The sequence below is a fragment of the Myripristis murdjan genome, chromosome 18 (genome assembly GCF_902150065.1).
Source record: "Myripristis murdjan chromosome 18, fMyrMur1.1, whole genome shotgun sequence".
NCBI classification, from domain to species: domain Eukaryota; kingdom Metazoa; phylum Chordata; class Actinopteri; order Holocentriformes; family Holocentridae; genus Myripristis; species Myripristis murdjan.
In genome coordinates this window covers 9,187,295-9,204,853 of record NC_043997.1, presented here as the reverse complement: position 1 = coordinate 9,204,853, position 17,559 = coordinate 9,187,295, and the positions used below count along the sequence as shown (strand labels likewise).

The 17,559-nt window shown below is 39.5% G+C and overlaps 1 protein-coding gene across 1 annotated transcript in view; it reads right to left on the bottom strand.

Annotated features, from left to right (window-relative positions):
- dachb (dachshund b) overlaps positions 1–17,559 on the bottom strand; it is a 97,843-nt gene that overhangs the window by 34,263 nt on the left and 46,021 nt on the right. The window contains exon 3 of the mRNA XM_030076060.1: positions 3,253–3,363. Within this exon, the coding sequence (XP_029931920.1) occupies positions 3,253–3,363 (111 nt within the window). The remainder of the gene's footprint in view (positions 1–3,252; positions 3,364–17,559) is intronic.

The following is a 17,559-nucleotide window of genomic DNA, read 5'->3' as shown; positions in this document are numbered from 1 at the left end:
TATAGTGTCATGAACCTTATAGGAGAGTAGAGAAGACTACAATAAAGTACAGCAAAGTACAATATAGTGTAACGTAGTGTAGCACAGTAGGCTGTAGTACACAGTATGGTAGTGGTTCCATGGGGGGTATAGGCTAATGTAGTATAGTTCAGAATAGTATAGTTTAGTGTAATGTCTTGTAGTATTTTTTATGTTGTTGTATAGATTATAATACAGTAAAGTACATAGTACAGCAAAATACACAGTGCCTTATAGAATGTAGTATAAATCAAGCTTGTAGTGTAATACAGTGCAGCATGGTGTAGTTTAATGTAATACAGTATAGCATAGTATAATATAGTATACTACAGGATAGTATAGTATACAATAAGCTAGGATAATGTAGCATAGCATAGTGCATAGGACAGTATAATAATAATATGGTTATTTCCATGTTATAACCTTGTAAAAGAAGAATTAAAATGACTTAAAGCCGTTTCTGTAAAATATTTCTGTATAGTATTGTATTTAACATTACAGTATTAACATGCTATTTTATTTTATTGTCTTGTTATGTCTATTAACGTCTATAATGTAGCTCATGATTTTTGTCTTTTCTGACACTGAGAGGCATGCTGTCATTTCAGTTTGGAGAAATCTACTTTTTTTTTTTTTTATTCATTTTTAATTATTATTATAATCATTAATAAGGAAAATATCCTCATGACAAAACCAGAGGGAGTAATCATCTTTATCTTGACTAATGAGATCCTCTTTAGTCTTGACAACACCATATGATATGAAAATTTAACGTTTCAAAACAAATTATCTAAGATTTAGAGACAGAAAGCGCGTACTTTATCTCCGCTGGAGGACCGAGGAAGACGGAAGGACATCTATAAGGACGCGAGCGTAAAAGAGGGATAGAAGAAGAGAAGAGAGCGATGATGTCGAGAAGAATCGGAGAAAAAAGCCGGAGAAACTCGAGCGGCCCCTTATGTAAGACGGCCCGAGCCTTTCACTCATATCATTTTCACCAGCACACCTGCGCCGTGCACGGGAGGGCGACCTCGTTCGCCAACGCACAAAGAAGAAATGTACCGCGCGAGTGTGTTTTGTTTAATCGAGGTCAGCGCGTGTGTGTGTGTGTGCGTGCGAAAGCGACACCACTGAAAGACGTTTCTTACATGAGGAGAAGTCGGGTTTCAATAATAATAAAAACTTGTTCCTTTCTTTCTTTCTTTCTTTCTTTCTCTCATTCATTCTTCGGTTTCCTTTCCCGCCTCTGTTTTCCAGCAGGCATCCGTATTCCTCCTTTCTGACATAACACAAAGCGAGGCGAGAGGAAGATTAAGTGAAGATAACTTGACCCTTGAGGGGGAAAAGCCAACAGGAAAGAAGAGAGGCGTGGCCGTCGAGGAAGTGGATGACGAGGTGGAAAAAGGAGAGTAATGACGGCAACCTATAAAATAACCGAGACAGAGTGATTCCGTGACGATGACAAGCTTCCTGCCAGAAAAAAAAAAAAAAAAGGTTCGCAAAGGAATTCCTGGAGAGTTTTGGAAGTTGGAAAGTCAATTCTGGACAGGGAAAGCCTAAGTTTTGATCTCCAATGTTTCAAACCTCTGAACCTATACACTGCAAAAACTCAAAATCTTACCAAGATTATTTGTCTTATTTCAAGTCAAAAATGTCTTATTCCTAGTCAAAATATCTCATTACACTTAAAATAAGACATGATCACCTCAGAAATAACTTGTTTTTAGACAACTGTCTCTTGTTTCAAGTGAAAATTTGCTTGAAACAAGTGAAAATTTGTTTGTTTCATTGGCAAAATTTGTTTCTTGTTTCTAGCTAATTTTCCACTTGTTTCAAGTGAATTTTCACTTTTTCCACTGGCAAATTTTGCCAATGAAACAAGCAAATTTTCAAACAAGTGAAAATTGTCTAAAAACAATTTACTTCTGAGGTGATCATGTCTTATTTTAAGTGTAATGAGATATTTTGACTAGAAATAAGACAAATAATCTTAGTAAGATTTTGCGTTTTGTAAGCAAAAGCAACTGGACTTTCTGTGTGATCTTGAGGATGTTTTGTTAGTCATCTGAGAACCAAAGGCCCAAAAAATCCAGTTGCCCGGCCTTACTAGCAGATACAGCGGTCCCTCGTTAATCGCGGGAGTTACGTTCTAAAAATAACCCGCAATAGGCGAAATCCGCGAAGTAGTCAGCTTTATTTTTTACAATTATTCTAGATGTTTTAAGGCTGTAAAACCCCTCACTACACACTTTATACACTTTTCTCAGACAGGCATTAACATTTTCTCACTTTTCTCTCTTGTTTAAACTCTCAAAGTTCAAACCTTCGTAGAAAAATAAGTCCAGTAAAAAAAAAAAAAGCATGCAAAATTGCACACAAAAAAAATCTGCGAAACTGCGAGGCCGCGAAAGGTGAACCGCGTTATAGCGAGGGACAACTGTACACCACGACAACATTTATTGACATTTTATAAAACACCAAGTTGGTCAGGGCTACCAGGGCAAATTGGATCCCCTTATTTTTTTCTGGCTTTCTGCTTTCTAATTGTGTTTGCCAAAAGTTAAATCTTTCAAAGGGCAGGGATTTTCATCATTTTGTTTTTTATATAATTAAGTGTCGTCTAAATAAAAAAAAAAAAAACAACTGTGGCATTTAAAAAGAAAACTTTCACAGAAAATTCTCGCACCGATCATCTAACGAGCTCTTCTGGGAGACATTCATTCATTCATTCATTCATTATGAGTGAGTGCGTCCCTGGCTGCTGATTGGCTGGTAGTATCGGTGGCTCCGCCCTCCTCCCTGGCACTGACGACGGTTGCTGCCCCAGGTTTATTGATTAGGTGATTTTGGTTGATTTTAGGGGAGGCCCTGATTCGACAAAACAGCTGGAGCCACTTCTGATTGGCTCGTTTTGTGGGCGACATCATCTTTAAGTCTTTAAATATCTTCAACGAACATCCAGAGAGCAACAGCCATGCACAAACTAGGAAAAACCTGTTTTCTTTTCCTGTAATAACCCCCTATTATATATATTGTATATATACACTCTATTGTATATATATTATAAGATGTTTTATGATTTATGCAAAATATTTCTAAAAGGAGACATGTTTCCATACAAAGGTGCCAACATCTTCCTCATGCTGGTGTCTCCATGAACACTTATAATATGTGTGTGTGTGTGTGTGTGTGTGTGTGTGTGTGTGTGTGTGTGTGCTGGGCGGGGTCTGTCACCTGTGTTGGAGTGTATGTCGTCATTGTCCGACTCGTTGCCGTTCTGGAGGCTCATCATCATCTTCATCTTCTGCAGCTTCTGGAGCTCGGCCATGGCTGCTGCGGTCAGGCCTGATGCATGCACAAAAACACACACACACACACACACACACACTGCGTCATTACCTTCATCATCATCATAATCATCATCATAAAATACACCAAAGTAATGACAATTATCCTCTTTTGCACATTCGCTGTTTTTGACTCACACACATAACACACATCACAAACACAGATTTTTTTCTTTTGATACATGGGCACACACACACACACACACACATACACACACACAAATAGAGATAAACAAAAACTACATTATAATGCATCTACCACCTTTAAATGTGCATTATTAAAAATAAAAAACCTAAGGATTGAGTGAAGTGAGACTCAAATCACAAATAACGTACAATAACTAGGCCTAATTCACCTGGTTTATTATCTGTGTGTGTGTGTGTGTGTGTGTGTGTGTGTGTGTGTGTGTGTGTGTGTGTGTGTGTGTGTGTGTGTGTGTGTGTGTGATAAACGGTCACGGTGGTGTGACTTCCTCAATCGGCCAAACAGCTTTTTATCCGTCACCCTCCCCTGCTGTAAAATCCATCAAACTGACATTTCCACCACCTGAGCCAATCACTGCCCTTCGTCACCGCCTCGTCGCGGCCTGGCCCGTACCCATGATGCTTTGCGGTGAGCTGCGACACATTTCCTGACACTCGCGCCCTAATGTTTGGCGTCTGCTCTCATCAGTTGTACTGTTTTTGTTGAAGTGTTTCGGGGGTCTGAGTGCTGTTTCAGAGGCCTGGGGCTGCTGTGGTGCATCCTCACTGACACACACACACACACACACACACACACACAGAAGCACACACCCCACCCCTTCTCACACACACACACACACACACACATCCTTTTGTATGGACTAAGATCCCTGGCTCTGTGCACTGACCTGGAACTGACTTCTATACACAACAACCAGCAGAGTGAGAGAGATGACCCTGCCTTGCTATGTGTGTGTGTGTGTGTGTGTGTTTGTGCGTGCTTGTGTGTGCACGTGTAGCTTGTGTGTAGCCGACGCTTAAAGTTACAATCATGCAAGTGCGCTTTTGCATGTAACTGTGCACGTGAGTTTGTGCAAATACAGTATGTGTGGTTTCAAGTGCATGTGTGTGTGTGTATATGTGTGTGTATGTGTGTGTGTGTGTGTGTGTGTGTGTGTGTAGGTCAGTTGGTTTTGCCCCAGTCACGGTTGAAGGCCTTAGAGGAATGCCCATTACACACACAGTACAGTTGTCTGCAAGCTATAAAGAAAACAAGATGGAGGGAGGGGAGGTGGAGATGTCAAGTTGTTTCAAAGTTAATTTAAAGGAGGAACGCACGGGCGAGTAGGTGAGGAGGAGGAGGAGGAGGAGGAGGAGGAGGAGGAGCGAGAGGGAGGAAGGAGGAAGAGAGAGACTCACACGCATGTTAAACAAAACTCAGCAGTGGCTGGTGAAGATTTTTTAAACATCAGGTTTGGATGCGACTGCCGGATCGGAGACGTATCGGCAGGAAAAATGTGAAATGACAGCCCATCGAGGTTCAGGGAATTTACAAGGGAGGAAAAATGAATTTACAATGGAGAAAAAAAAAAGATTTTACAATGGGAAAAAAAATGAATTCACAATGGGAAAAACTTCTTCGGGCTACATTTCTTGCACCTGAGATCAGCGGTGAAGGTAGATCCTCCAGAGGCCCTCAGAGCCAATCAAATTCTTTCTTTAGGGCTCAATTTAATAAAAATAAATAAATAAATAAAAAAAAAAAACAACTGATATAATCACAAGTGAAATTATTTAATGAAAGCCCTCCTAGTGATTTAATACACTGGCGGTCAATCAGCCAGTGAGCGGGGCTATGAAATATCAGTGGTTTTGTCTAAAATGTCTAAATTTATGCTTCTGCTGCAGATAAACGGCATAAGAAAAGAAAAAAATATATACATATAAAATGGGTTTGAATGGACTCAAAATAATAAAATAATAATAAAAAATAATAATAAAATAATAATAAAATAATAATAAAAATAATATAAAATAATAATAAAAATAATATAAAATAATAATAAAAATAATAAAAATAAAGTAAAATAATTTAGTCAACTGCAGTATGAACGTTTTTGTGTGTTTAGTTGATTTTTTTTGTTGTTATTTTTAGTAATGCTACTGGGTTTTATGCTGAGCTAACGGGTGTGTGTGGCCCTTGCACGTGTTACAGATTGACCGGTGAACTCAAGAAAATTCTCCAAAACCCGACAGAGAGTCTGCAAAAAAAGACACTAACTATAACAACTACACTAAACAATACCTTTTAATAAATTCAAAACACAATTAAGTTTGTTTTATGGGTGTTTGGTGACATTAAAACTATTAAAACATGCATGGAAAATGGTGAAATGTGCACAAAAAAAAAAAGTGTTGCTAACGGTTTAGCTACCAAGATATCAATGACATATTAGCCGGTGGATCAGAATTAGTCGTCGTTTTTTACATTTGTAAATTTGTAAACATTTGTTTTACTTGTGACATGTGACGTATTGGATCATATTTTAAAACGTAAGCCGATACCTGTGTTGTTTTTGACGGCGAGCTGATCATTTCATGGCTAACGTGTTCTGAATGATAATGTGAGCATGTTAGCGACACAACTTCCAGCCGTATCTCTGATTTAACTTTCAACAGTCGCCATCACAAGTTCAGCAATGTTCAACTACACCTATTTTTTAAAGTTTTATTATGATATATTGATATTTGGGCATATCAGTCATTAACTTATGACCTGAAGTAGGAAAAAGGTGTAATTTACGTTGAATTTCGCTCTCTTGAGGTAAAAGCTCGGTCACATTTGAAAACCACGCAGATGTGGTTTGCCGAAACTTTGACAGCTTTGAATAAAAACGGCAGCAGGTCTTGGCTAATTGTCACCGGCCTGTCGTTGATACACATCATTAGCGCCTGGAGCTAACGTGCTAACATTCACGCTGCATTCACTGCATGTGGCGTTTACTGGCACCATCGTCCAGGCTGACGAAACAACTTCATTTTAAAGAAAACGTAAGCATAAATTCAAGTTCTTCTGTATATACAGCTGTTTTTTGCTCTTATTGGTGAGTCTTTGCCTGGTTAGATGTTTATACACTTTTTTATTCACTATTACGGGTAAGAAAAAAAAATACTTTCATGTTCACTTTTATGATGTTGTTTTTCTTCAGACAAAAAAAAAAATGCTGGTTGGATGAGATATAATCAACTTGTTTCCAAAGCAGTTTCATTTGTTTCAGGATTTTTTTTTTTTTCTGGGAACAAATATAAATATGTTGAAACAAGGCAGGATCAAGAAACAAGCTGTTTATCATCCCACCGGCAGATTTTTTTTTTTTTTTTTTACCTTCTCTGAAGAAAAGACAATATTTTAACGCTGAAGATGAGACTAAATGACTTGAATGAACGTGAGGATGCAGATAAATTTACTGCGGAGTGTTTCTCAAGCTGCTAATCGGCCGCCATAAATCAGGCAAAGCGCTTCATCAGCGCACCTCGAGAAGAAAGGGATATGAAGAACAAATCACGGAGAGAGAGAGAGAGCGAGAGAGAGAGAGAGAGAGAGAGAGAGAGAGAGAGAGAGAGAGAGAGCAGGTCCAGTCAAAGAGCCCGGGGCAGAGTGACCAGACGTACTGTCTGCTGTCCTGCAGAGAGAGAGAGAGAGAGAGAGAGGATGGAAGGAGGGGGAAGAAACAGAGGAAAACGATGAAGAAAAGGAGGCCAGGAGCGAGGAGAGGGCCCAGCTTTTTAATCTTAACCCGGCTGCAGAAAGCGTGAGGAGGCGCTGCTGCTTTCCAATCAAAATCAAAGCAGATCCGACGAGGAGATTTGAACTTTTAAATCTGATTCTATCACGAAGGAAATGATGGTTAAAGGAGGTTTTTTTTTGTTTTGTTTTTTTCTTAAGACTTGAGACACAAGATGTGGAGGGAAATCAAACCTAAAACTTAAAAAGCAAGCAGTTAGGAAGGAGGCAGCAACCACTTTATAATTTTCTAAACTTAGCAGACAGGAAACATTTGTATTGTAAAATTATTGAGTCATAAACACAATGCACTACTTTTTTAAAAATGGATTTTTGATATTTTGAAATAATCATCAGCGATGCACAATATAGATTTACATGTGTGTGGATTTCTACCCGTCAGACAGAATTTAAATTCTGATTTACAGAGTAAAACACACACGTTTATGAATTCAAAGTGACATTTTCCTGAATTTAAAAGCCGCCTCGCAGTCGTGTGGGCATTTTAAGGCGGTTGAGCTTGTGCAGACACCCTGTAAGATGTAAGGAGAACAAGCAAAAAAGAAGACAAATTGAACGTCTTCATATCGGGCCGAGACGGAGAGGATGACATCGGGGGGAGGAAGGGAGAGAGAGAAAAGAGAGAGAGAGAGAGAGAAAAGGAGAATGAAAGCCATATCTCCTGGACTAAAAGGCCCGAGGGCCGACCACTCTGACAAATACAACTGTCTGCTGGAGAGAGATGGAAAACGAGGATGGATGGATGAATGGATGGACGAGGAGAAGAAAAGGAGAACAAGGAGAAGGAGAGGAGGGAGGAGGGAGAGGAGAGGAGAGAGGACGACTGGGATTGATGGGGAGGAGAGGAAGAGACGAGGAGACGGGGAAAAAGGAAGGATGGTGCTGTTTTTTTGTTTTTTTTTTTTGGATATATTTTAAGTTTTACAACATATATCCATTTATCATTAAGAGTCCTTAAACTGCAGAGGATTAAATGTTCAATATTTTGACAATTACACACTTAAGTTATTTAAAAACCCCTTAAAATGTTTTGTCATTCATTTCATTTTCTTCTACCAGTCACTTTCACAGCAGCCAAACATGAGATGAAACTCCTAATGCACATTTTTATTTGCCGGAATAGAGTCTACACTATTTATTTATTTATTTATTTATTTATTTTTTTTTTGACATAAATCCACAGCTTATATCAAATTAAAGTGGTGTAAGCTGGAGGATATAACTTTATTTTAAGGGAAAACAAGCATAAAATCAAGGTGGTCCTGTGCATATAGTTGATTTTTGCTCTTATTGGTCGTTCTCTGTCTTGTTTTACGTTTACACACCTTTTTTAATTTATTATTACATTTGAGGAAAAGGCAGAAATGTACTTAAAAACAAATAGAGAGAGAGAGAGAGGAGGCTGTAAGGGGAAAAAGAGAAAATAGAGGGGGGGGGAGAAATAGGATTGATGGAGGCGAGGAGGAGGAGAGGATATAAAGATGGAAAGGCTGAATGGAGGGAACCAGAGGCAACACTGAGAGAGAGAGAGAGAGAGAGAGAGAGGTGAAAATGGAAAAGCGGACATAAAGAAGGATGAGCGAGGTAGAGGAAGTGGGATGGATGAAGATGGAAAGAGAGGGAGGGATAATGTCCAATGCTGTTTTTTTTTTTTTTTTAAGCGAGGAAGAGGGATGGGTGGTCAGAGAGGACAAGAAGGGGCTCATGAAGAATAAGAAATATGTAACATATGACAAAAATAATCAAAAATATGTTTTTTTTTTCATTCATGGACATTAAACTTGTGATGTTTGATTTTTAAATCTCCAATTCAGAGGAATTTCTTGATTAAAATAACAGAAGTTGGACATAAACATGTAGTGACAAGGAAAAAACATCAACTGGGGGGAAAATATTAGCAAATATTAACAAAGTTTAATAGGGAAAAGCTGGAAACAAAAGGTATGATAATAATAATTTACACCATTCAGAATATAAATGTAATTCTTCAGAATTTTTTCCCTTATTATTATTTTTTTTATTTACACACATTTTTATTTACATACAATTGTTTTTAATATTGTTTCTAATAAAAAAAAAAAACAATATTAATGTTGTCATATTAGTTGTATAATGTGAGATGGAAGCAGCTGAAGAATTTTAAAACAAAAAAAATAACATTTTTTTTGTCGGAGCGACTCACCGATAGATTTCATGTCTTTTTCATTTTTTTTCCTCTTTTTTTCCTCCAGCTGGCAAATGGGCAAGACTTTTACAGCCTGGATTCTCTGTATTTTGGAGTTGTTTAATTTAGTAAAATGTCAGGGCTTTTTGAAAACAAACCTCTTCCAATTCCAGGAAAAAAAAATTTAAATTAAATTCTGAGAGAGAGAGAGAGAGAGAGAGAGGCTATGAATGAGCTTAGAGACAAATCCAGAAGGACACTTTAATGCAAATTAAGAAAAATATCAAACTAGACTTTCCAATTAAAACCTGGTCATGGAACCTACTGCTCCAAACCCCGCCCGCTGAGCAGAACCGGGCCAACACCCCCACCGAATTACAACTGGAAAAAAAAATAAAAATAAAAAATAAAAAAAACTAGCAATTTCTACAACCACCTGAAAACCAGCGACACCGATGGTTTCCAGCACAAAGCGCTAAAATAAAGAGAGAGAAACTTGGAGAAAAGTCGCCTCGGTAGGTCAGCCGGCCCTGTCGTCGCTCATCATAAATCATAACCAGACAAAAAGAGAAAAAGACCAACTACTGGAAAGACACCACCAAAAAATCTAAATGTATTGCTTTACCACATGAACCCTAAACAACCCAAGGAATCCATTTTTCCACGGTGTTCCTCAAGGTCTTGGCGTCCTACTGTGCTATTCTGGAGTGAATGTTGACCATTTTTATTAATTTTCGAGTGGCCAAAAATTAAGTTTTGCACCAAATCTGTGTAACAAATGGTGTCAAATCCCAAAATTGCTGCCACAACCTTATGACACATAATAAAGCTTGGGAATAGCTCCTATTATAATGCTTATACTCTCTTAAATAAATTAAAAAACAAATAGGTGCCAAACCAAAACACAGTGTTTATTAGGCTACAGCCTTATGACTATAATAACTTGACACACACTCAAAATAAATCCTCAGGCTTCCAGCTTTCAGATGTTTACCGCTTTTATTTCCCTCTGAACGTCCCGACTGAAACAGGCCTAAAGGAAGGGGCGGAATAAGGCTAAAGGTTTTGACAAATTTACTTCCCCCAAATTCAAAATATGTCGCCTCGAGCCGCGAGCTGAGGGAGTGAAGCATCACACACTCTGATCGGTTTCAGGATGTTGGTGCCAATACTTTAAGTTATTGATAGGAAACACTGATCATAATGTTGGGCCGCTGGGTTTGTGTGGCCTTGGGACTGGAAATGTTTACGTTGCTGCTGTTTATGCTGTGCCAGTAACTGTCACTTCCTTTTTTTTTATCTGTTTGGCAATATGAGCACTTAATGCTCTTTAGATTAAAAAAAAATATATAAAAAATAGAAACTGAGAGAGAGAGAGAGAGAGAGAGAGAGAGAGAGGAGTAAAAATGGAAAATGGAGTGTCCACCTCCCCCCCGTGGGGTCAGAAACGCATTCACACATTGATTACTGTACTGAGGAGCACCTTCACACACACACACACACACACACACACACACACACACACACACACACACACACACACACACGACAAATGTAGATGTAGTTACAGATACTGAGACAGACCAGACTGATAAACAGCCTCACATACACACAGATGGACACACACACACACACACACACAGACATACACTCGATCGCATGTGCACATACACCTTGGAATGAATGCAGATGCACATGCGCACACACACACACACACACACACACACACAAAGATGGATGGACACATATGCAAGGACTTCCGCATGTACACACAGGCACACATATTCTCTCTCTTGCTCACTCTTTCTCTCTCTCTCTCTCTCCCACACACACACACACACACACACACACACACACACACACTCACACACACACACTCGGACACAGAGTCAGAACGCCCGCTTCGCCTCAATGCAACCAGAAGACAATCAATAGAAAGGGCAGAGCCACAACAGTATTCTCCATCATGGCTATCAAACACACACACACACACACACACACACACACACACACACACACACACACACACACACTATCTCTCTCTCTCTCTCTCTCTCTCTCAGATCGATGGCTGTCCGCTGTGTCCACGGTTACCGAGCATCGACCCCCGTCGCTAATGGCGACCACGGAACCTTGGGAATTAGTGAGTGATTGATTGACAGACTGCTTCAAAGACACACACATTACATATGGGAAGTGTGTGTGTATATGTGTGTGTGTGTGTGTGCATGTTCCTGTCCATTCCCATGTGTTTGCATATGTCTATTCCTGTGTGTGTGTGTATGTGTGTGTATGTGTGTGTGTGTGTGTTTTAGCGGTCCCCTGTGGGTTGTCCATACGTTGTTTACCCATCTCCTTTTCCTTCCCATGCATCCTAATGCTTTCCGAAGGGCGAACGAGAGAGGAGAGTGGAGAGGAGAGAGAGTGAGAGAGAGAGAGATGGAGAGAGAGAGAGAGATGGAGAGAGAGAGAGAGTAAAAGGCGACAGACGGGGTTATGAAGTTTGAAGAAGAAATTATCCGTGCGGTGTGAAAAATCAACTTGTCAGAAAACGAGAGCGGATCTCCCACTGACGCTCGTCCAGATTCGAACATTTCGCTCTTTAATCTCATCGGGGGAAAATAAATAAATAAATAAAAAAACCCTGCAGGTTCACATTAAAATGAATTTTTTTGGAAGGGAGGGGCTACACAAGTCAAGCCCAGATTGGTCAGATTAAATACAGATTGCTTCATCATTATGCCTTAAAAGCAGCTGATTTCCCACTGTGGCCCCGAAATGCTGAATTCCATGACTTCTCCACGACTTTCAAGAACTACTTCGGAGTGCTTCCATGACCTAAAAAAAAAAAAAAAAAAAAAAAGTTCCTCCCTCCCTCCCTCCTCCTGGTGTTTTGCAGTCGAGCTGAACAACCAGCAGCTTGCATGCGGCAAAATGTGTGTGTGTGTGTGTGTGGGCAGTGATCCCAAAGAGTCAAAAACCCTCAACGCCAAACTCTGATTTCATTGACCCGTTGGGTTCAGACCCTTTCAAATACAAAACAGCTGACTGGACCAACCACCTGTCTATCAATAGGTATTTTCTGGTACATTGTGCTTTGTTCTTGCTTTGGATTTTGGGGCTTTCTTGGTGGACAAGTCGCCATCATCAGCTGGAAAGTAAACATCTTTCGATGTCTTCATTTTAGAGTCAATGCCTCATTGGTCGATACGGGAAAGCTCAATGGGAAGCACTCTTTCCTGGGTCTTTAGCTGTTCCACGATTTTGGCAGGAACTACGGTTGTGTTTAGATTGAAAAAGAAGAAGAAGAAGAACTGGGTTTTTAGCAGGAGCGGCGATCACCACCAGAGAGAAAATCAAACGCCATCGACAGAAAATCAAAGGAAAAAGACAACAAGGAAATGCCGTCAGTTGGACGCTCTCTGACGAAGGAGGACGTTACCTCTGGAACTGTCAAGGTAAATAACATCCCTTAACTTACACTACTCACAAAAAGTTAGGGATATTCGGCTTTCGGGTGAAATTTCAGGATGAACCTAAAATGCATTCTAACCTTTACAGGTGAACTTAATGTGACCTTCTGTAAACTTTTGAATGCACATGTCCAACTGTTCAATGTTTCAGTACTTTTTGCACAAGTTGCTGTTCTCTAACAAGGAGTTTAACAGCAAAATTCACATCAGGTGTTTGATGCTCCAGCTCATCGAGGTCGTATCATTAGGGAACGGCTGCTGGAGACTGGGGTACCTCAAATGGAGTGGCCTGCACTTTCTCAGACCTGAATCCCATAGAAAACCTATGGGATCAGCTGAGTCGCCGTGTAGAGGCTCGGAGCTCTGTACCCCAGAACCTCAATGTCCTGAGGGCCGCCCTTCAAGAAGAGTGGGATGCCATGCCTCAGCAGACAATAAGTCGACTTGTGAACAGCATGAGACGTCGTTGTCAAGCTGTAATTGATGCTCAAGGGCACATGACAAGTTATTGACACTGACATTTTTTGTTGTGGTATATCCACCACTGTTGTTGGCTTTTGTTTCAAGAAATTGTTTTGAGATGAGGAAATCACCAGCTTCTACTTAAATGCCCTACTTTCATGATATAATATCACTGTAGCGTGAACATTTTACATTTTCCATAAATTTCACCCAAAAGCAAAATATCCCTAACTTTTTGTGAGTAGTGTATGTCTGACTAAAAGAAACAAAAAAACGTCTTTTTAACAAAGAAATGCAGTGCAAAACCACGGCTGTGATGAGCGCTTAGCGACTAAATAAAGACAGACCGTCTTGCGGATCGCCACTTTGGATTGAAACAGATTGGATTTAACACGGAGGACTCTGCGGAGTAATTCAATTTCAATTCAATTTTATTTATCTATATAGCCCAGAATCACAAATTACAAATTTGTCTCAAAGGGCTTTACAGGAAAATACAACATCCTCTGTCCTTAGACCCTCACATCGGATGAGGAACAACTCCCTAAAAAACCCCTTTAACAGGGAGAAAAATAGGAAGAAACCTCAGGGGAGCAACAGAGGAGGGATCCCTCCCCAGGACGGACAGACGTGCGTAGTTTGTCTCCAAAATTAGATCATCTACTATTTAACAAAAGTGATAAGCTCTTGCGCAAAATGAGTCCAAAGTCTCTAGAACGGGTCCTTGTCATCGAAGAAGGTGCTGAACCATGTACTTCGGGTAATGATACAACCAAACGGAAACCATTTACCAAAATCACACGAGCCGTGCAGTTCTCACAATCGAATGCAAAAAAAAAAAAAAAAAAAAGAATCAAATGCTGTGATTTGGACGTGCAGCACTCAACGGATATAGGACAAGCCACACCACACGGACACCGGCATTGTTGGGGGTGCAAATGGATGTGCTTCCTGTACTGTGAGGCACTTCTGGAAGAAAGTGCATATCAAATGGCACAAGGTAGAGCCTCTAAATGAGACTGTCCTGAATGCGTCTTTAACAGCCTGGAGTTTGCTGCGCGGGGGCTGATGGGTGATCTTCGAGAGCCCTGAACCCCCTCGGAGCTCGCGTGAAACCCGCCCCATTTGGCCGCGGCCATAAATATTTAATCCGCTGCACCTTGCATCTCTGACGAAGTGCTCCGAGCGCGCTCTCAGAGACGGAGTGACACTTTGAATAAAACAAACGGGAAAACAGAGGAATTGCTCTTTGTGTTCTGAATTTAGAAACGGTCTGTTCTTGCTTTGCTTTTTGTGTGTGAATGTTTGTGCAAGTGTGTGTGTGTGTGTGTGTGTGTGGGTGGGTGTTGTCGAGCTGAGTGCGCTCTGGCACTCGGAGTGCCAATTTACAAACGCAGCCGATTGCACTAGTGCTGAGTCAAATAGATTTCAGCTCTGCGCTCCGGCACTTAGGTCGCCCATCTTTTGCTTTCACTGAATGTCAGAGACCCCCATTTGCAGCCATTTTGCAGCGGCCATTTTCTGTTTCCTCTGCTTGACCAAGACGCCGGTCTCAAGGCCCCAAGCCTACTCTTTCTCTTTCTTGGGGAACTAATTACTTTTGCATAGTCTACAACTTCTGGTCTCCTTTGGACGACGAAAATGGCTTGACATGGACTTTGCTCGGTGATGTGCACTGATCTGAGTTTTGAGTTAAATTCCTTGTTAGAGCTCTTTAGCCCTGCTGGTCTCATGGGTAGGCTCATCATTACGAACGCACCCTGCACGGCTGAGCTTTGTTCAAACCCACGTAAAAATATTTTAAATTCTAGCGGAGATTCCAAGGTTTCCAAAGACATCCAATGTGTCTTGCTTAATCTGCACATGCACTGCAAAAACTCAAAATCTTACCAAGATTATTTGTCTTATTTCAAGTCAGAATGTCTTATTTCTAGTCAAAATATCTCTTTACACTAAAAAATAAGACACGGTCACCTCAGAAGTAGCTTGTTTTTAGACAATTTTAACTTGTTTCAAGTGAAAATTCACATGAAACAAGTGAAAATTTGCTTGTTTCATTTGCAAAATTTGCCACTGGAACAAGTGAAACTTAACTTGAAACAAGTGAAAATTAGCTTGAAAAAAGTGAAAATTGTCTAAAAACAAGTTAGTTCTTAGATGATCATGTCTTATTTTAAGTGTAATGAGATATTTTGAATAGAAATAAGACATTTTGACTTGAGATAAGACAAATATTCTTGGTAAGACTGCAAGAGTTTTTGCAGTGTGACGTCTAGATCCTGATGCTGCAGTTATAAAACAATGGATTTGAATATTTAACTCAACATAAGAGTCATGTAGCTTCAATAAATAGATACACAATCTATGTGACACTGTCATACAATATGGAGAAACATGCTTTCTTCTATCTTTTCAGTTAAGTAAGGCTGTGAGTTTGTTGTAAGTGCTGTGAGAAAGGCTTGACCTCTCTATGGGGGAAGAATAATTCCAAAGTGCTAAACTTATTATACAATAAAAAAAAAAAAAAAAAATGACTACATTGAATTAAACCATGCCAGGAGGAGTTCATTTCCAAAGCACCATATAACTATTCTGAAATTAAGATTAGATTTTATTTTAAACTTTATTTGACCCGGGAGAGACCAGCTGAAAGCAAGGCTCTCTTTCACAGCGGAAAGTCACAAAATAAAAGTCGATACAACAAAACACCTCAAATCTCCAATAAAACAACATGAGGGGGGTCAATGAGTAAAAACATGTTATGTAATAAAAAGCCAACAAGCGATGTAAAACAACACTTGAAGGGAGACTAAAGTCCCAAATGTTAATCAGTGTGTTCAGGTTAATTAGAAACAAAGCGACGACATGAAGTTAACCATTCGACGTGGCTGGATCGGGCTCTCCGCCGTGTGTTTTCAATTTTGCAGCAGCAAAGCGTTCAAGTCACACGGTGTTCTTGTAAAAAAAAAGCACCGCAAACTGTTTACATCTTGTGCCGTTAATCATTTTTGTGGGAGCGTCCGTCTCCTTTTTAAAACGTGGTGATGATCTCACTTTTTTTTAACAAGAACAACTCTGCATGAACAAACAAACAAACAAACAAACAAACAAACAAGAAAACCCTCCTTTATTGGGTGTAATTACTTGCAGGCGGCTAAAAAAACGAGATGTCTGCAGAGTTTTATTGTAATGAGCTGCATCTTGTTATAGTTTATAACCTCATTGATTTTGCTCTGGCAAAAGTTCACACATAAGTGACCAATGATTTCTTAATCAAGTGCTAACGTGCAAGATCCCACTTTTTCATTTTGGCTGCCTTTTTTTTTTTTTTTTTTTTTTCCTAAGCGCTCATCGCTGTGCTGTTTCTGCAGAGATCACCTGTCAATCAAACGGCGTGGGCGGGACTTGGCTTTCCTGTTGATGGAGTTTGAGTTGCTCTTTTCTATATATTCATACATACTCAGTCCCCTAACTCATGGTGCCTATCGCTGCTGATGCTAACCACCCAGACCTTCTTCTTCTTCTTCTTCTGGTTATTCCAATCCAATCTAATCCATTTTATTTATATAGCACGATTTTAACAAACACAAGGTTTCCAAAGTGCTGCACAACAAGATAAAAACACAACTAGATAACACAATAAAAGCATAATAAGAAGGTGAAATACACAATAGGATAAAATAATAAAATAAGATAAAAAAAATAAAATAAAATAAAATAAGCAAATCAAATAAATCAAATCAAATCAAATAAATAAAATAATTTAAAATGCACTGCCGCACAAGATCTAAACATGCACATATACACATAAAATCATAAACTCGTAAAATAAAAATCAAATCAAATCCAATCAACACCCTACATGGTGTCAAAAGCCAAAGAAAAGAGGTAGGTTTTCAGAAAAGTTTTAAAATGAGACAGTTATTCCAAATAAACCGGGAAACGCATCACTTCCTGTGCAGCAGCAGCAGCAGCAGCAAAGAGCTACCAGACACCAGAGTGTTTACAACAGCAAATGGAAAAACATTTATGAAGGTTTAAACGGGCCGAATCACTGCTGTGTTAAAGAATAGCATGACTGATAGAGAAAAAAAAAAATACGCAGGCAAACTCCCCACACCCCCACTTATACATCCAGTATTCCTATTACGTCACTATGGAAAAATATGCAAATCACCATAAAATCTCACTGATTGATCTAAAATTGGAAAGAAATATTAATTTTTTGGTGTTTTAATGGCTTTATATTATTTCTTAGTACAGATTTTTGTTATTTATAACCGATGTGTTACAAAGTGTGTACAGGACATTGAAAACACATCATCA